This window comes from Gymnoscopelus braueri, assembly GCF_963280865.1.
Source record: "Gymnoscopelus braueri genome assembly, chromosome: 1".
NCBI classification, from domain to species: Eukaryota; Metazoa; Chordata; class Actinopteri; order Myctophiformes; family Myctophidae; genus Gymnoscopelus; species Gymnoscopelus braueri.
The window spans coordinates 34,250,855-34,271,761 of NC_137603.1; the positions used below are offsets into that span (position 1 = coordinate 34,250,855).

General features: G+C 41.0%; 1 protein-coding gene across 1 annotated transcript in view; it reads left to right on the forward strand.

Moving 5' to 3' along the window:
* Positions 1 to 20,907, forward strand: part of cdh8 (cadherin 8) — a gene marked incomplete at both ends in the record, with an annotated part of 216,287 nt that overhangs the window by 158,849 nt on the left and 36,531 nt on the right. The window contains 3 exons of the mRNA XM_080432908.1: positions 8,120 to 8,239; positions 13,535 to 13,702; positions 14,162 to 14,349. Of these exons, the coding sequence (XP_080289034.1) occupies positions 8,120 to 8,239; positions 13,535 to 13,702; positions 14,162 to 14,349 (476 nt within the window). The remainder of the gene's footprint in view (positions 1 to 8,119; positions 8,240 to 13,534; positions 13,703 to 14,161; positions 14,350 to 20,907) is intronic.

Genomic DNA, 20,907 nt, shown 5'->3' on the forward strand with positions numbered 1-20,907 from the left:
ACCTCTCAAAAGTGTGGCAATGAGACCAACATATAGCCTACATTAAGTAACGACATTACATTTGCCAAGGAATGCACACAGGGCCAAGATGCTTTCTGGGTCAACCAATTCCATAGAAGGTTTGTCTCGTGCCCAAACCATGCAGCAGCACTGCATAACTTTATCTTTTAGAAAAAGGCTTTCTCCCATTTCAGTGGTTCTCAACCTTTTTCTGAATCGGGGCCCACTTGGAAATCTCAAAAGCGTTCGCAATGTGCCTTTTCAGACCATGTTTATTTTTGTTTTGGCTTGGAATCAATAGAACTATCATGAAGTTCCTATTTATCGGTATCGCAATGTAATTTTTTTCCCCTAAATTGTTTTAATATTAATGCTATATTATCATTCAAAACTTAGTGTTTTGCCAATTAGTCAACCCACACACAGCCCACTTACCGATATCCTCACGAGGGCCCACCCAGTGGGCCTCGGCCCACAGATTGAGAAACACCGCTCACTATCTCCTTTGCAGTTTAGAGGTGTTGTGATGCCAGTGCAATCACCACGGTGCTACAGGCATCAAATAAAAGCCAGAGACAATATTCTCCCAACAATTGAGTTTCTCTGCCCATTCCTGGCCCAGAGCTGCATCCGTTTCTGCTGTCCAAAGTGTCCCTGACTTTCTGTGCAATATCAAGGGAAGGACAAGCTAATCTGCGCTGATTTGAAACAGGACCAAAACACAGGCTTCCCTAATCCCTCTCTTTTTTTTTGTCTTTCATCAGGGGGAGGTGGGGAGCATTTTACCCCTGTGGGAGCGAAAGGAAGAAGGAGCTATTTCATGCTCCACCGGTTCCACTGTTTTTATGAAGATTTTTTCCTCACCCGCTATCCACTTCAAGCCGCTCAGTGTAACTGAATTCTTTTTGCCGCCTAGTTTGGCGGCAGTCGAAAATCTTTTAGAAGTACGATTAATTAGGAATAATGTGGATGACTGCCATTCTGACTCTGTAGTGTTAGTCATTTAACTTTCTGAGACAGATAAGACTCTCGGTGGCACAGTTTCCTTCGCTGTCGCTCATTTTACTCATTTTGACAACTGGCAAACAATGTGTCACACAGGATATGACTTGCTCGGTGGCAGCAGTGCGTGAGCACGCCGACTGGAGTTATTGCACACATCAGTGGCACATAATTCATATAATTATGTTTCCTTATACATTGTGCAGACTCATTTTGTTTCATATTCTATTTGCTTTCCGAACATACTCGTGACGTTTCCTCATGGTGCCTGTTCAGAGGCAAAACTGTGCACAGTGAAATCCGGAGCGTTATATTGCCTCAGAGAGTGCACAAATGGAACCATTGGTTCCATTTGTACACTCAGAGTTAAATTATTATTGTATTTAATTATTATTAAATTATCACTGAGGATCTGGCTGTGTAGACATGTATAGACATTATAAAGTTCATGTTGTGGTTTCATCCTGTGTATCACTTGAAAAGGTGGTGGGCTGAAATGTAATGTGGAATTTTCAAGACCATGACCTTACATCCATGGTAATAACTGAATTGAATTGTCAAGGATTGTGGATGGCTTCTGAAATGTTACCTGTGAGTTTGCGGTCATTGCGGAAAAGGAAACATTCTAACTATGCCGTTTTGTGCGTCTCTGTAAGTTTAGAGTTTATCAGCAGTCAAACTGAACACTTTGTTAGAACTCTTCTAGCAAGGAGAGAGAGAGAGAGAGAGAGAGAGAGAGAGAGAGAGAGAGAGAGAGAGAGAGAGAGAGAGAGAGAGAGAGAGAGAGAGAGAGAGAGAGAGAGAGAGAGAGAGAGAGAGAGAGAGAGAGAGAGAGAGAGAGAGAGAGAGAGAGAGAGAGAGAGAGAGAGAGAGAGAGAGAGAGAGAGAGAGAGAGAGAGAGACGAGAGAGAGAGAGAGAGAGAGAGAGAGGCAATGATCCTTGTGTGATCTTAGCCCTGGGAAAGGCTTGAGGTGTAACATGCATTTTGAAATTCACAAGGTAAGTTTTGGCAAACACAACAGCAGGTTCATCATAGGACTATGAATTACTGCACACCTCCCGTCTCAGAGGACCACTTGAAGCTCCTTTGCAGTGAAATAATTGGGTTGCAACAGTGAATCTGCTACTCTAGTTAGAGTGGAATGCCATGGGTTTTTGCTTTGTTTTGCTGTTACAAGAGCAAAGACTTGTCGGAGACTATTTATCAGTATTTGACACGTGTTGCTGATGACGATATAAAGGTTTCTGCACATATTTAAAAGGAAAATGTAGAATACCTTGATGATTGCATGAGGAAGTATATGACGCTGGGTCAACGATGACATCACAGCATTTTATGGCCAACACAGTTCTGTCGCTGTCGGGCGGAAACCGTGTCCAAAAGAGTAACTTTTCAGGAAAAAGAACCGGTGTTTTGGATCCAATGTAGTTATTATTTAGTCACACGGTTGTTCGTACTTTTCATTTGTTAAACAATTATAAAACCCACAAACAGACTGGCTGTTTTTGCATGACACTGTATTGCAACGAAGTATAGAATAGGGCATTCATTAATGAATTGCTTCTCTATGAAGATTATGGGTGATTATTTTCTGCGTTGTGACTAACTGTAAGTCATTGTTTGAAATTTGGCATTGCTAATTATATCTGGTAGAATGTTCCATGGTGTGTGCAGAAGTAGGTCAAGATCATTTAAGACAGCAGGTGTCATAGGCCAGTTAGACAAGTGTCAACCTTTTTAGGCAGTGACCCCCCAAAATAATCATATTTGAACTGGAGACCACCCACCCTGACAAGCACTTGGAATTGTAGGAGTTCAGTTATTACATTTTGTTTGACTCATAAAAATATCAGAACTATAAGCTCACAACGCCTCGCGATGCAAGGCGTTGTGAGCTTGTAGATCGGCAATTTTCTGAATTTCTGCCTCTTTCTTATATTATTTGACCATTTGGCCAATGTTTCACCAGATTTGATAGTATAGTTTGTGGATTACTTTTGATACAGTAATGGTCTTTTTTCTTTACTTTCTTTTTTTAAAGGTTTTCAAAAGGTCTTAAAAGTCCTTAAATTGTCACTTCACTGGGGAGTCTGGGGAGTCCCGAAAAATCATGTGATGCACAGGTTGAGAACCATTGTCATATAGAGGGCCTCTGACAAAGCCCACGTGAAACAAGGCATGACCGGGAGATGTACGGTTTAATATGCTTACGATATTTGGCAGACAAAACAATGTTTTAGAAGGAAGGTGGAGTTAAGTGACAATAAGAGCCCAAGGGCCCAAATAGTCTTGCTTTTGCACTGCTCTGTAATAAACTACAGTATGACTAATGTACAGGTTCTGTCTGTCATATATTTCAGTCTGAAGTCTTTTCTTCAAAAGTTCTTTTACAATATACAAAGTTTCTGCCCGACAGCAACAATATAAGGCTGGGTGAACAATGACATGACAGCGTTTCCAGGGTGGCCAACAAACGCATTTCCAAATCAATGAAAGTGCCTTCATCACTTTCACAAGGTTCCACTGTACTTGTCTCAATGTTGCATTCCCTATTCGTCTTGTGCAAACAAAGGAAAATAAACAGGAATACAGGTGGCGTATTAAATGCTCTTCTACAACATTAGCTCCAACCACATACTGTGATTGGCCAAGAGGCATTCGGAGCCGTGCCAATAACCACAATACACCAACCGGTAAATCAGTAAAAGTATCTCTCCGTGATGATGCGTTGCGGACCAGTCCAGCTGGCGGTAAGTTGCCTACAGCACTATTTCGGATTGTGCAGGGGCTGAAAGGAACGCAATTTAGCGAGATTGAACACCACTAACCCATATTTTTCAAAAAAGATATTTAACGACAGTGCAGTTGCTGTTGTGTAAAAGCAATAAAACACTGGAGGTCGTGCTTTATCATGGTTATTGGCATGGCTAAGCGGGGCTCGGGCCGCGCGCCGCACCCCGTGCCGCATCACAGCCGTGCCAATAACCGCGATAAAGCACCCCCTCCTGTGTCTTATTGTTTAATTAACCATTTACTGCGCGGCATATTTACTGCCCAGCATTATTCCTCCCACAATGCTGGAGAAGGCTGTGTGTGGGATGCACCGTGACTCACTTTGTCTCAAAGTTTGTCCATGGACAGCAGTGATGGAAAGTAACTAAGTACACTTGCTCAAAGTACTGAAGTACTTTGAGTGTGTCCATTTTTTTTCTTTCTAAATTTAGAGTAGCCAATTCTTGTTCACCCCTTTTTCTCACCAATTTAGTCGTTATGCCGATTAATTCCTCCCCACACACATTTATGTGTTGTCACTGCTGAGGCAATCTGGGAACCCATCGCCAAATGAAAAGGAAAAACAGCGCCCTCTGCTGTTTTTTACTTATTCACTTGGCTCTGGGAGGAGCTCAACGAAGCACCCGTGCGCAAGGAGACCAGGGTTTTTGGTCTGCCTTCAGCCTTTCACTTCCGGTGGTGCGACTATGTTTTCATTCCCACTAACAATATTTCTCCACGGAACACTAACACCAATTCTCCCAAAGAACATGGATCGTTTTGGTTATAAGCCCCCTTGTTTCTATGATGAAAGAGCAATTTAAAATGTTACTAACTTTCCGTGGTCTTGTCGGCTTCGAGGACGCTATTGTTAAATGAGTTTCGGTTTGTTTCTAGTGGGGAAGGAACGGAACACACGTAAATCCCGCCCACTACATTTGATTGGGTAAAGCGTGGCCTGCTTCCTGATCTGATAGCACGCCCACTTGTAACCAATGCGCACGGGTTGTCAACACGGCTACCGACAGATTCAAACGCAGAGCTGAGTCTGTTCTTGAGCGATTACTGCTGAGGTAACCCACTGCCAGTGAGGAGCCCCCACCAGGAGGACGTAGAGCCTTCGTCCTACTCCTCCCGCCCAACACTCCCCACTGACAGGTGCTGCCCCAGCCCGTAGGAGTACATGCAATGACCAATATCACCCTCCCCATCCGGCTTTTCCCCCCGAACACGGGCCAATTGTGTTTGTGTCGACAAAGCCGGTTGCACCATGGTGGATTCGAACCCACAACCTCTGTGGTAGTGGGCAGTGACTTTACCGCTGTGCCACCCGAGCACTGAGTATGTCCATTTTTCAATACTTTATAATATAGCACTTTTTACTCCACCGCAATTATTTGAGATAACCTAGAAATGAATACAGGACATTCACTTTAGTTTCTACCAGTGTTGATTTTGTCGACTAAAACTATGACGAAAACAAAATAAAAACAAAATAAAAACTAAGCCATGATGACTAAAACTAAGACTAAATATAGCAACAAATAACAAATAAAAACTAAAATGTTAGTGAGGGACTATTGGAGAAGAGATCGAGTAGAACTAAAAGACAAGTCATTTTATGTTTGGTTGCGCTCGGGTGTTACGCTCTGAAAATAGCAGATCTACAAGTTGTGACCTTGTAGATCGGCTATTTTCAGCATGCAACCAAGTGTAAAATCAGCCATTACCACACCATCAAGGCACCGCCAAAATACATTTTAGTCCACTAAGTCAACTGTAGATTTAGTCGACTATAATCTTATGATATTTAGTCGACTAAAACTAGACGAAAACTAAAACATTTCAGATGACTAAAATATGATCAAAACAAAATGGAATTTTATTCAAAAGACTGACTAAAACTAAAATTCAAAATGTGCTGTCAAAATCAACACATTTACTACATTTTGGAATTACTACAAGTAGCAGCTGCCTTTTGTGTCTTATGACACTTCCTTATGTTGTCGGAACACCTCAGAACATCATTTATAGAAACAATTACCATGCTATAGCATCGGTAGCTGGCTGCCCATTTGCAGCCCAGGGTCAGCTTCTCTCTGCTAGGTCTGTCTTTATACTCCCACCTGAAACGGAAGTGGAGAATAATGGACACAATGAGTTTGATGATTGCATTAATTATCTCTTCTCTTCTTCTCTGTGCTTGCTGATGGTGTAGGTGTCAGAGCTAGCCTGGGATCAGTTCCAGACAGAACCAACCTTCCTTCCTCCCTTCCCTCCTCCTCAACCCATATTGTTCATAATTCACATCCCAATTCTGGCCAATATAAAATAAAATAAAAAATAAACTATATAAATATATAAGACAAAATGCAGTGGTGTAAAGTAACTAAGTACATTTACTCAAGTACTGTACTTAAGTACAATTTTGAGGTACTTTTAATTTACCGGAGTATTTCCAATTGTCTATGCTTTTATTTCTACTCCACTACAAATATTGTACTTTTACTCCACTACAATTATTTGAAAACTTTAGTTACTAGTTACTTTCCAGGTATAAATATATTACATTATAAAACGTACATTAACCACTTTAGCCCTATTTTATACCTAGGCTATTTGAAAATAGCTGATCTACTACTGTACGTGTCGCATCGTGACGCGTTGTGAGCTTGTAGATCTGCTATGTTCAAACATTTTAGTACTTCTACTTTTAGTACTTTAAGTACATTTTGATACCACTACTTTTGTACTTTTACTCAAGTCAATTTTTAATTCCGGACAGAGTACTTCTACATTGCAGTATTGATACTTTTACTTCAGTAAAACATTTGAGTACTTTATGCACCACTGACAAAATGGCATGGACTAATAAATCCTTACAAATCCTCCTCTTGGAGACTGGTGTGGTGGCAGTTTGAATGCTCTTTGTGGTTCTTGTTGAGAGCATGCTTGGCAGTGGGATGCAGTATCCTTGGGTACACTTTCCAGAGGCCTTATAGAGCAAGTGAGAATAGCCTCTCTGCTACTACCTTGAGTTCTGCAGGTGTTATCTGTGTTCATTAAATCTGTTATACAAGTCTTGAAGGTGTGCGCGATGTGTGCGTGCCCATCTTTCGCCGCAGGCTGAAAACCCACCTCTTCAGGAAACACTACCCTTCCTCTTTGCCTGGCCTACTTGTTAACTATTTGTACGAACGCTTGTTTTATTGTTGTATTGTTGTATTGTGTTATTAGATCTTGTTTAGTCGATACAATTATTTGTTTTAGCTCCTGCTCATTTGATTTAGCTATTTTGTCTCATCTGTTTAAGGAAATAGGTAGCTGATACAGTATATTGCACTTTTACCTTAGCGCTAGGTATACTCTTGGTTGCTTGTTTTTGCAGAAAATGCACTTAAGACTTCTGGTGATTAGTTGTTTTCGTTCCCTACCTATGTTGAATGCACTTATTGTAAGTTGCTTTGGATAAAAGCGTCTGCTAAATGACTGTAATGTAATGTATGTGTGTGTGTGTGTGTGTGTGTGTGTGTGTGTGTGTGTGTGTGCGTGTGCGTGTGCGTGTGTGTGTGTGTGTGTGCGTGCGTGCGTGTGTGCAGTTTTGTGTATGTGTGTGTGTGTGTAGGTTAAAGCAGCGTGCATAATATTAACAAAATAATCTCTGGGAAACAAATAGGTCCATGTGTCCTCTGAGGTCTTCCCACAATCTTGTCATTTCATTTCTGTCCTGATAAGGCCATATCATGGTCACTGATATTCAGACAAGGTACCACACTCCAGTGTAGGGCTTAGAAATTACAGGGACTATACATATGGGGGGAATTGTTTTTTAGGCTGAATATGATTTACCTTAGGAATCGATCGGATGATGCAATTTCCCCCCAAACCCCCCCGTTAAACATTGGAAGCCAATTTTAGCCAATCAGTATGGGATGTCACAAATCTGTCTGATTATGTTAATCGACTATCACATGAAAATTGGAAGTGGTCATGTTATCTAAAACCTAAAAGGTAATAGAAATGCATTTTATATTATTGCCAACAGTCACGATATCTCACCTGCACCTCATTTGGAATAAAATGTTGTTGTTTTTATTTAGTATTTGTATTTATTCATAATTTTTAAATCTTTTGCAGCCATGAGATACAATATCAATACTAACTTGTTAGCTACGTACCTCGACATTGACTTAAAATAGGGGCACCAGACGTTCTGTTTTTTTTCTCCAGAACAGTCCAGATCTATTTGAGGTGTTCCAATTTATCCTAAAAAACACCATGATTTGTCCCATATTCTGTAAAATCCATTTTTTTCAAAGTTTTTTGTTGTTTGTTTCCGTCAGGTACTCCAGTTACGCGGGTGACAGCTACAGATGCGGATGACCCAGTGTACGGGAACAGTGCCAAACTGGTCTACAGCATACTGGAAGGACAGCCTTATTTCTCCATAGACCCCAACACTGGTAAGTACTGGACGCTGTTACTGTGATTTTTTTTTTGTCTAGGATAGAGTAGATGTCCACCCCCCCACTTTTATCCACTTAAACCACTTAAACTCAGTATCAACAAAATTTTGATGACCAGACTTTTACTTGTAACTATCAGAGTATTTCTACATTGCAGTATTGATACTTTTACTTAAGTAAAAAATGTGAGTACTTTTTCCACCACACTGGTCATATCCAACCCCCCCCCCCCACCCCCGCTTTTATCCACTTAAACCCTAAATGTAGCTGACTGGGGTCCCCAGGGCTCTATATTAAGCGACACATTGTGAGCTTTTAGATTGGCTATTTTTAAAGAATGTCCCAGAATAGGGACGGTAGGGTCCATGTGGTTATAGATATTATCTGCAAAAGCTTTGATAATTGAGTTAAAGCAGCACTATGTAACTTTCCTCTTCTACCCCGGATTTGAACCAGGTTTCCTGCCCAAGTGCTGACATTTTTACCATTGATAATAGAGCCGGCCTGCTTGCTCAGAGGGTAAATTGAAACTTGACCATCAGGTCAAAAATCGACAAGCTCACAACTAAAAATAATAATAATTGCATAGTGAGGCTTTAAGACACTTAATATTGTTGCACTTAAACTCTATGTGGATTTGATGTGTTTCATGTGATTAGTGTTTTGTTGCTTTGTGTTCTGCTTTCTTTAGTAATATAATCTTGGGGGAAAAAAAGTACAGTAAAAATAAAACAAAATATTCTCGATTGGGTCATAAATTGCTTTCACAGCTGACTCGTTAACAGTGAGTCTGTGCGAAAAATGATTAAATAATGGTGAAATTACATTAATAAGCAATGAGATGGAAATCGACCGCGCACAATTTGGAAGACGCAACTCACAACAAACAAGCTCAGAGAAAGTCGGTCTAAAATATGTATGTACATAATTAGAAGGAACACTTATTTCGACATCCAGAAATTGGTCTCATCGTGCAAAGCGCTTCGGCATCGCAATCATAAGCCATCTGTGACAGAGATGCTGGCATAGAAATGCACTGAACGGACAATTGAGGGATTAGAAATCACGCTTTGTGTGATTATGGAGCACTTGCAGATGGTTCATTCAAGTGAACCAGATGTTTTAATGAATGTTAATGAAAATCAAAAAAGGTAAAGGGGAAAACAACCATTAGAATGCATTGGCCGCTTTACGACGCTGCCACGGAAAATTAAAAGCATTTAATAAATAAATAAACACAGTGCCCTAATTCATCACTTGGTTAATGATCTGTGGGAGAGAAAAAAAGAAGGGGAAAAAAAGTTGAGGCAAATATGTATGGAAATGAATGTTTGTCTATCATCCCCCTTTCAGTGATTAGGAATTAATTTGAATAATTAATGATGATCAACAGAGAGAGGAGAGTGTTGCTTCCAGCAGGATGACTGAAGTGTTTGTTTGTGGGGGAATACATCAGTGTTTGTTTGTGCCTGTTGTTTATTTGTGCGTTCATTTGGTTGTTTGACACAAGGAGAGGTGGGCTCATACCTTTGTTCTTACGACTGATATTTTAACCACTTAAGCCCTATTTTATATTTCATTGTACGATGTACAAGCTCAACGCGTTGAATCACGACGACAGTTTGAGTTTGTTTAAAATATGGAAACACTAGACCTAATGTTGTGCGCCATTCACACAGACACCACAGCTTCCAAGCATGCACATCTTTGGATATGATGATGACCTTAGTTTTATTGTACTGCTTGTGCCCTTGAAAGCTCAAATTGATTTTGTATTGTTCTTATTGAACTTTTAATGCATGCTATTTCATGATCTCTCCCATTAAGGAAATGATTCCAAATAAGCCTAATTTGACCAATAATTCGATAATAATTCAAATACAATAAACTAGTTATTTCACCACATTAACCGTGTGTTCCCTATTTTTGGCAAATCTTCAAATATATTGTTTCTTAACATTTTCCAAAATAGCTAAAATAGTAGATCTACATGCTTACAACAGACCTTTCTGAGTGCGACCCTTTCCTTTTATAATGTTAACACTGTAATAGACAGTGCAGTGGAATACAAACAAAGTGATGAGATTTTTTTGTTTGTGTTTAGCTTAAAACAAACATCTTAAGAATGCAGTGGAGAACAAGTCCAATTTCTAAATTACCTTTAGGATCATTCATAATGTAAAATATATGTCATTACTCAATATTTCCTGGATCTCTCTCTCTCTCTCTCTCTCTCTCTCTCTCTCTCTCTCTCTCTCTCTCTCTCTCTCTCTCTCGATAGTAATATGTATCCAATTCCTGCCCATGGATGAATACACTCTGATATAGTGTTTATTACAGTTGCCATCACTAGTTGCCACTTGAAAGGTTTTCTTTGATTCCTACCGCCAATAAATAGAACTGTAGTCTTTCCACACGGAAGCAAATCTTTTGTTATGTTTTTAGTATTTTATTTTCCTTGAAAAAAATTAAGAAGCTGAGTTGAATTAATTCATACAAAAAAGATTAACATATGTGTGTGGTTTAGCATGTAATTAATGAAAATTAAAATGTTTACATATTGGATATCTCATGCATCCATATCTGTTTTAAATTGTTGCCAGCCCTAACTAGCTAGCAAATTATGCTTTCTTCTCATATGTGTTAACGACTTTCACTCTGGCATCCCAAACAATTTCACGTTTGTTTCTTTCTACTTTAGAGGTACGAAAAAAGCTAGTATGAATTTAGTTACCAGAGTAATCCTCTTTGATTTGCTCATTGAACATACTGTATCAGTGAGAATAAGTTAAATAGAACAAGGATAAGGATGCACCAGTCCCATTTTGATTGCACCTCAAGCCACTAATTAAGCCACGGATTAAAACAAAATATGAAAGGATTATTGATGACTGAAAAACAGATGAAAGTTTTCGTTTTCAAGTTGAAGATCACAAACATACTGTATTTAATGTGATTTTTGTTAAACTCTAAATTCTGATCATAGAGTGACTTTGTTCAGTTACAGGGATCTCCCTGTCTCTCCAGATCTTTAGTAAACATAAAATACATTTCCAGGTGGGTTACATACTTCATCCAGTCAAGAGAGAGAACCCCACAAAGATGATTTATCAGCTTGTGTTGATGTGTTCTAGTTTTTTGGGGTGTTTTTTTTTCCCACTCCCAATTTAAATTTATTTTATTCTGTATCCTCTGCCCTGATTGGATGGAATTGGTATCACAGCCTAAAAATATATGTTCTCTTCACTAAAGCGATTCAGAGACCCTTGTTATTGGAACAACAAATAACACATCTACACCGATGATTGCTATGGGAATATAGAGTTGTTTGACATTAATTTTAACAATAAATATCACTTACAGCACCTTTAACAAAGGCATCATCCTGTCTTTTTGCGGCACATGGGTGATTGTGTGCACAGCAGGCTGCAACAATACCACACCTCCTGAATTCATACGGGGACAGCAAGGTCTATAAATTCCAAGGCTGAGTCATTATTTCCGGAAGTAAACAACTTGTCCTGTCATGGGACTGGTTTTCCACAGAACCAATGTGTCTGCCTGGTGCAGACGTTATTCTGGTGGCCGTCCCAGGTCACCAAACGTCATCATTTTTTTTTGGTCAAGGGCACTTGGTTGTTCTATTGTTAATGTGAAGAAGTGAATAATTTATTGACCTTGAGGGATGGTACTAATCTAATCAAATCTAATGACTGTAAGGACAGAGAATAAGCACCGTTATTAACTAAACCTTCAGCAACAATGACCCAGCAGTGCACAAGAGTAGTGTATTATATATACCGGTAATAATTCATGTTCATATAGTTATTAGTTACACCATGCTGGCTTGGCTTTTGGAACATGAATGTATTGCTAACAATAGCCAGAGTCTGACACACTAACACAAGTATCAAAACATGTCAGTCTACATTTCCCCAAAGGATAGCACTTGTGTTTACTTACACAAGTGCTATACATTTGAGGTATTGTAAAACATATCCCCTCCGACCGTGAAAATAATTGACCGGGGGGGGGTATCAAAAGCATGCCATGGACCCCCAAACCCTCCTGTCTCCCCCAGCAAATCCAACCCTGAAAATAGCCAACAGTTCGCTTTCACTTCTTTCCAAATCCCTACCAACAGCTGCCTGTGATCCATGAGCTATTGCTAAATCCATTCATTCAAGTTCAGTCTCTTTAAAAAAGGGGAAAAAAGAGAAGAAAAAAAAAATCCCATGAATTAAAAGCAAAACAAAGAAAGACAACATCATAACCCTTCCATGATTTTTCATCATATCCCCAGCTGAGTCTCATTGTCTGGGGAAGCTCAGGACCGAGGCTCACGGTGTCATGCCAAAGCTTTGCTTTTATGAGGGTTTTATATTCATTTGATGATCCTGTGGGCCTCTGTTTCCTGAGTGGATTATCCGTATACGCCGTTGCTGAGCCCTTTTCATATTCAGCGCCGTGGCACAGTCAATAAGGTCTGTTCTGCATACAATATTCAAGATTATTCACGACAGCCAGCATAATTCACACTCAATCAGAATACAAATGACTACAGGCAGTGGAACAACACATTCAGAAAGAAACACGGGGGCTGATTTGCAATGCCGAGTGCGGTCGTCGTTCGTCGCGACTCCCCTGGCTCCCATCGTGATGGTCACACAGATCCCGTTCTTTTTTTCAGACAATAAAATGGGTCATGGATTTGCTCATTCCGGTTTCGTTGTCAAGACCTTGTTTTTGTCGAGTCACTGTTCTTGCACGGAAGCTGCATCATTCACAGAGAGCTCGGGATGTACTGAAGGTTACCGAATGTCTTGCTTGTTCACTTTACTCGCATGTGTATGTGTGTGTGTGTGTGTGTGTGTGTGTGTGTGCACTGGCATCCCCGGCTAGCCTGATGTGCTTAATTTAAGCTTTGTCATGGGATAGTGCTGTGTGCCAAAAAATGCCGATCTGTAAGCTTGCGACGCGCTGCGCATACAAAGTGCTGTGAGCTTGCAGATCGACAATTCGGCACACGGCACTGTTGTACTACTAAGTATAAACCAAGCTTAATCACCTCGCCAGTTTAATCACATGAACCCTAGTGTCCCTATTTTGGGGAAAACATTCTGCAAATATAAACAATTAATAATTTCCAGTGAAGACATTTGGTGTAGAGGGAAACAAGGTGGGAAGTATAAGTGATTAAGTGATGTGGCGTGCACTCAGGTTGTGTTCACACTGTGGCGGTGACAAAGCATTGGTTTGGTTTGTTCAGAAGTGTGCCGTCTCCTCTTCCAGCCACCATTAAGATCGCTCTGCATGGAATGGACCGGGAGATGAGAGAGGAATACCTGGTGGTCATACAGGCCAAGGACATGGGAGGTCACATGGGCGGCTTGTCTGGGACCACGACCGTCACTGTCACGCTAACAGACGTCAACGATAACCCGCCAAAGTTCTCTAAAAGTAAGAGTTCCTTCTCTCCTAAAGCTGCAATCTGTAACGTTTAATGTCCTGCACCCTGAATTCAAACCTGTGTCCCCCCACGCAAGTGATACAGAAAGCCCATTTGGGTGGAGAATATATTGCGTTTTGAGCTGCATGTAATACCTCTTGTCAACCAGTAGTTGTCAAAATTTAGAACAGCAGGTAGACCAATTACATCCACCACAGCTGTGTTAAGTTATATTGCTTATCATACCAGTCAGAATAACATTTTGTTCATTTAAAAAATAATAATAAAACAACTAATTGTGCAATGCAGCTTTAGGCCATATATCCCCGGTAGACTAGAGAGAGCACTAGTTAATGAGAGAAACATCGGTGAGCAGCTCCAGCAAACCATTGCTTTCAAATCGATTGTCTTGTCACATGTTTATTTATGAACAAAGTCTGGCGCTCGTGTGTGTGTGTGTGTGTGTGCAGGCCTCTACGAGTTTGTGATCCCGGAGGACCTAGCGGTCGGGAAGGCCGGAGGCAAGGTGAGGGCGAACGATAGAGACATCGGAGAGAACGCCAAGTCGACGTACAACATCATCGACGGAGACGAACGGGGCATGTTCGAGATTGCCACGGACACTCAGACTCAAGAGGGGATTCTCAAGCTGAAGAAGGTAACGCCTCCTTTCAAAGGCAGACAAATCACTCACTTGGGCCCTTGGCTTTCTGTTCTCTGCTCCTCCCCTCTCTCTGTCTCTCTGTCTCTTTTATAAATCTTGCATGCCTTAGAGTTAGACCTTCACTGACAATAGCAGTTACTTACTTCAGTTACAACTTAATAGTATCTTATGTTGAGACGTTTCTTGAGGATACCTTTTAGCCACTTTCAAGCTGATGTCCCTATTTTGGCCATGTCATTACAGGCAGAAATGTTGTACGTTTTACATGAAATGTAATATTGAAAATGTTGAAAATATTCACACACAACTCATTGCATCGTGACAGGTTATGAGCTTGTTAGTCTCGCGTGGCCAGACTGATGCCTCCCACAATTTTCAAATGTTTCCGGTCATACAGTCTGGGACTCGGAAGCTCTCATCATGATTAAAATATAAAGCGGATGTGAAGCCCCCTCTCCACTTCCGTTTCGTCTTTACAGTCGCGCAAATTTATCCTAATATAAATCTAAATCATCTAAGCATATATAGCTTGACGCTAAGCAGAAATGGAAATTAAAAAATATTTTTAAATATATTTTGAACGGAAGTGCCAGCTTCCTCTCTCGGATTTCGGGACGTGTAGTTCCAGACTTAATATAGCATTCGGAGATTGTGGAATAGTTGTCTGGCTACGCGAGCTGGCTAGCTTGTAGATTGTCTATATTCGCTATCTGTCCTATGACTGAGTATAGGGCTTAATTGGTTTTAACACTTGTTGTCGCTTGTGTTCAGGTGTTAGTTATTTTGGGGGCTTTTTTTAGCCTGTATTTATTAACATGTAGAGAGAGAGATTGAGAGTAACATGCAGCAAATGGTCTGGCCGGCTCGGGAATTGAACCAGGGACTCATTGTCAGGCATGTGGTATGCACCCTATAGCTCACCATTCGACTATCGGGTCATTCTAGGTGTTTGACTTTTAACCACTAAAGCCCTCTAGTCTTAGTGAAACAGACCTGAGTTACAACTAATAATAATAATAATACATTTTATTTGTAATGCACTTTTCATTCACAAGGAATCTCAGAGTGCCACATGGTAAAAACACATCATCAATCATATAAGGTTAAAAAAGCAGGGTTTAAAAACAGATTCAACACGAAAATGCCCTCCGAAACAAGAAAGTCTTCAGGCCTATTTTAAAAGAGTCCAGGGTCTGTGGTGCTCTCAGATCAATAGGAATGCTGTTCCACAGGCGCGGCGCTGCCGAGCAGAAGGCCTGGTCCCCCATAGTACGTAGATTGGTACTAGGGACCTCGAGGAAGAATCTGTACTTGGACGGCTTTTTTTCCCCAGTCTACACCAAATCACTTGTTCCCGGGCAGAATAGGGACGCTGGGGTTCGAGTGGTTAAAACTTGAGCGCAGATTGATTAGAGGAAGAGCAGAGACATTCACATCCGATCCATCCCGGGGTCTAATCCCAGTCATTTACCCCTCGCCAAGCAGCTCCACTGGACCAACAAGCATGGGGTTAAGTGCTAGTGCCCAAGGGCACATTGGCAGCAGTTGTTAACAGAGGAGAGAAGGATACTCATTAGTGTCCTTCACCATGATATTCCCAGATGGTCTGAGGAAACAAATTGCTGTTGTTCAGTCACAAACGTGGCTCTCTAACCTTGAGGCAAGCATTGTCCAATAATAGCATGGTATGTGTGTTGTAAAGTCAATGAAACAACAAGTGTTCATCAGATAATTGAAAAGGCATAGCCGCGGCAATTACTCATATTCCATCTGCAGACAGCAAACTAATTATACTACTACAACTACTTGGTCGGCCTCGGCTGGGCTTAACCTAATTATCCTAGATTTCAATGACAAATGCAATTTCACACACGGTAGTGTATTTCTATATGATATTGTACTGATGTTGTGTACAAAAAAATGCATAAATGCATAACTGTTTTGGACCTAGAAATCGTTATGTGCCGTTAACAGTCAGGCCACAAGGTCCTATATTTCCCCCAGCACTGGAGAGTGTGAAATTCATATTTGAAAGCCACATTACATTTTAATAACAATATGACCTGTGAGTAAGTTTATACAAGGCCATATCTCAAGGACAAACTCAAATTGAGATTTCACAGTAGGGTGTCGACGATAGCAGAGCACACACTGCTTTGGCATGCATGTTCTCCGTGTTTTTAAGTCCATGCGGCACATTCTCTGCTTGAAGGAGCATGTTTGCATAATACCGAAGCTCACATGCGATATTGATAGATGCATGTTCCTAAGTCTTAACCCATTAAGACCCGGAACGCATCTGTGTAACCACATTATTTTATACTATTGGCTATTCAAAAATAGCAGATCTACAAGCTCATAGTGCGGCACCGAGTGCCGCGCTATGAGCTTGTAGATCTGCTATTTTTTTTTAAATCGTGAAAGATGGTGCAAATCTTTGAATATATATATTTTTCAAAGCGAGCATTTGTAACTCAAATCTTTGTCTCTGGGGATTCTACAAATGTCTTCTAAATCCTAACAGTTTAAAAAAAAAAACGTATGTTGTTATAATATCAGTGGTTCTCAAACCTTTTTCATGTCAAGGACCCCCAATATTATTTGGCCACGGACCCCCATCTCAAAATACGTTGTTCCAGGGACCCCCCAGAAGCAAAGATTTCAAAGATTCTAAAATAGCAGATCTACAAGCTCATAGCTATACAAGCTCATAGATCTACAAGCTCATAGATATACCAGCTCACAGCGCGGCACCGAGTGCCGCGCTGTGAGCTGGTGTATCTGCTATTTTTAAATAGCCAAAGTATAAAATAATGGTGGTCACACAGATGCGTTCCCGGTCTGAATGGGTTAAATCATGGTCCGGGGGTTCAGTATCTGGAACTATGCCGCCATGCATCACTCAGACGCGGAGTGGCACTGCGTTCTAATGCCGGGGCTGACAAGGACCTCAAGGACATCGACTGTGACTTTGTCGGAGTGCGAACAATGAGGTGCGTGGGAGGGCAGAATGTATATGAGCTAAAAACGATCTGCCGGGAGTGAAACTCACTCTGCTACTAAAAGAAAACAATGAGTGTTGGAGAACAAACGCGACACAGAGTCATAAAATCTGTACGTGTTGACAGAGCAAATGTCAAATGTGTTAGTCCTTTCCAAAGCTTTTAGAGAAGACAATCTCCTGTTCTGCGGCATGGGGAGAGTCACTGCTCCCCCGACTCTCTCTCTCTCTGTCTCTCTCTCTCTCTCTCTCTCTCTCTCTCTCTCTCTCTCTCTCTCTCTCTTTTTCTCTCTCTCTCCATGGTCCCGAAACTGTTGCCTGCAATGCTGAAAGCCAGACAGACAATAATGTACGAGGAGAACACATGGAAGAGAACTGCCTGCATGCACTCCCAAACACCCCCTCCAGACGATGCTAACTCAAGTTTTTAACGAGCTCAAGGAAAACGGTCGTCCCGCTGTTTTGTATTCTGGCCAATTACGCTGGTCCATCCCGCGAGGAGGGAACACTGTGTTAAGTTGAACTCCTCACATTAGTAATGCGCTTTCTCCCACCAAACAGTATGTATGGATCTATGGACTACCGCCTAAACATGGAGTGCAAATTATTAAACATCCTTTGCGGCAAGGTTAAAACATATTGATCCGACTGCAACAGGAGAGGCAACAAACCAGGGGGAGAGGCTCTTTTATTGTTTGGGGTTTAAGCTTTTTATCTGCCGGGCCCCAGGCTGTCGAGGGAGGCTGGTGGGATGCTGAGCTGCTCTCCCCCGCCAGCCGACACTGAACTTTGATGTCTCTAAATGGCTCGTGTATACATACTGATTTGACGCTAAGACTTGCGGGAGATCGAAGAATGACAGAGCCGGCTCTGAGATGGGGGGGAGGGGGGGGGGGGAGGTTGTTGGCAACAGTTTACCACGAGAGAAAAAAGACAAGTCTTTCTCTTTTCATGTAATGGAGAGGTAAACCCCCCCCCCTGCACACACACACACACACACACAGCATTTTATTTTTTTATTTATCTTCACGTTTTTCTTTTTTTCTCTCTTCTATTTTGCCTCACTCAGCGGTCCGTGTAACGTGGGCTTTAAAGCGCGGCGCCTGGTGGGACCTCATGGAGATGTAAATTGGCTGTGTAACGGCGACTCCAGAGCCTGGCACTGAGCTCCGCAGTCATCAGTACCACTGTGTGTCTGATAATAAAACCCAAAGTGTCTCTCTCTCTCTCTCTCGCTCTCTCGCTCTCTCTCTCTGGATTATACAATTCATTCCTCAGAGACATAATGTGTCTTTTTCTGATTCCGCAGTGGCATCAAAACCTCTCTGCGGTGGCACTCAGCCAGCTGGATACATTGAACCGCTATTGATTGAATTTGTGTTGAAATGTAACTACAGTGGGAAGGATGGAGGCTTTAATTACAACATAGGACTCCATTAGTCATTTTCACATCTCTGTTTTCACATTGAAAATATCTATAATGAGTTGCATTGGACAATGGTAATCTTTTAATTAAGACAAAATGCTCCTTCTGTTGAATTTTCCAGACTAATTTCAAGCCTGCGTTGTCTAGAGCAAATGCACAATGCATTTCGGTTTGTATAAGGTTGATTTGTTAAAGCTAATTGATTTAATAAAGTTGTAACCTTAATTAGTATTACTTTTTAAAGTTTATTGGCTCTAATTTTGTTATGTTTAAGTTCTTGGATAATTTCCTGCATTTTGTCTTTCTTTCTTTCTTTTTTTTTTTTTTTTTACAATTTACAATGTACAACCCCACAGACCGAATTGATGCTGTTCTTATATCAACACGGCAATATTATCATACAGCATATGGAATGCCTCTGATTCCAGAAAAAGCAGAGGGCAGATTACTGTAGTAGTTAAGAGGTAGACATATATTTAAATAGTAGCAGTATACTTTAAGCCTCACTATGTAACTTTTAATGAATACAATGTTGTTTTGTCCAATATGTATATATGGAGTATGTTAATAAAATATAACTTAGATTAGATTGTGTCAAAGGTCATGTCTCACCTAGACACAGGATCTAACAAAAGTGTTTACCTGATCACTTGCCCGGAAACCGGGTTCAAATCTGGGGTAGAAGTGGAAGGTTACATACTGTAGTGCTGCTTTAAATACAGTAGTAGTAGTACTTTATATGGTTAGCATTTCATTCAAATAAAACTTAAAATCCCAAATATTCCTCCCTCTTCCCCTCTCTGTTTCCCTGTAACCGTGTCAACACACAACCTCGTCTTTTTGGGCTCTATGTATGCAATGTTGCACAACAACACTGTTTGACAACAAGACCTGATCGCCAAGCTAAGCTTGTCGGTAGGGATGGGACGATATGAAAATGTCATGTCACAAAAAGAAATACGATTAACGATAGTCAAAATATGCTTAAAACTTAAAATTACACTTTTGTTAACCTCTTTACCCTATTCTGGGGGTAACGTTCGGCAAAAATAGCCGATCTACAAGTTCACAACGTGTTGTGAGCTTGTAGATCTGCTGTTTTTGGCGATTCGATTTGTGTAGAGTGAAATAAGAACGTACCAAATGCGTTCTTTACAGGTCAGTTTTATCAAGTATAGAGGGTTTAAGTGGTTCTGAATTAGCAGCTCAACAAAAGCGAATTCATCCTATAGTGTATGACGGTGGACAATTTCACGATAACTTAAAATCTTTTTTGATCACGATATAAACGATAATAACGATTATCGTCCCATCCCTACTTGTCGGCAGGCGACCCCGCGGCGCAGTGGGGGTTATAAATCAGGCATTAGGAGTGTAATACGTCAGGCATTAGGGCTGTCCGTCCCCGAGTGGGATCACTCACACGCTGCCTGAGGTCCGACTCCTCCAGACACATTGTTCTCTCTCTCTCAGCAGAGAAGGAAGCAGAAGAAGTGGAGGTTAATAATGAACGCGCTCCAAATAGCTTCTCCTCAGACAGTGGAGCCGGTGGTGGTGGGCTGCGTTGCCAGATTTTGCGAGAGAAATAAGCAAACCAGTTGGTCTAATGAAAACAAGCCCAAAAGAAGCGACGAATAGACCACATGAGCACTTTAAACCTACATTATACAGTACATACAGTAGGCTATTTGAAAATAGCCAATCTACAAGCTCGCAACGCGTCGCAGGCTATTTGAAAATATAAATCTTGTAATAAAATGTGGAATATTTGGAAGATTTTTTTAAACATTCTAACAACGCAAATCTGGCACGGGGGGTTCCTGGCACAAAATGTTTTCAGATGGGGATACGTGGACAATTACATAGTAACTTGGGAGTTCCTTGACTTGAAAATGTTGGAGAACCACTGGTTCAAACAACATATAGGAAAAACAAGCCCAAATAAGCGACTACACTTTAGAAACAATCCCCCCCAAAAAAAACGCAACCCGCAAACTATCAATATTTAGAAACGACTTTACAGAAAAAAATCACACCCTGTGTGAAGTGGGCGGTGTCTTGCTAGCTAATCACAATACTGAATGGAGTCAACCAAACATGTACAAAAAATAAATACATTTATTGA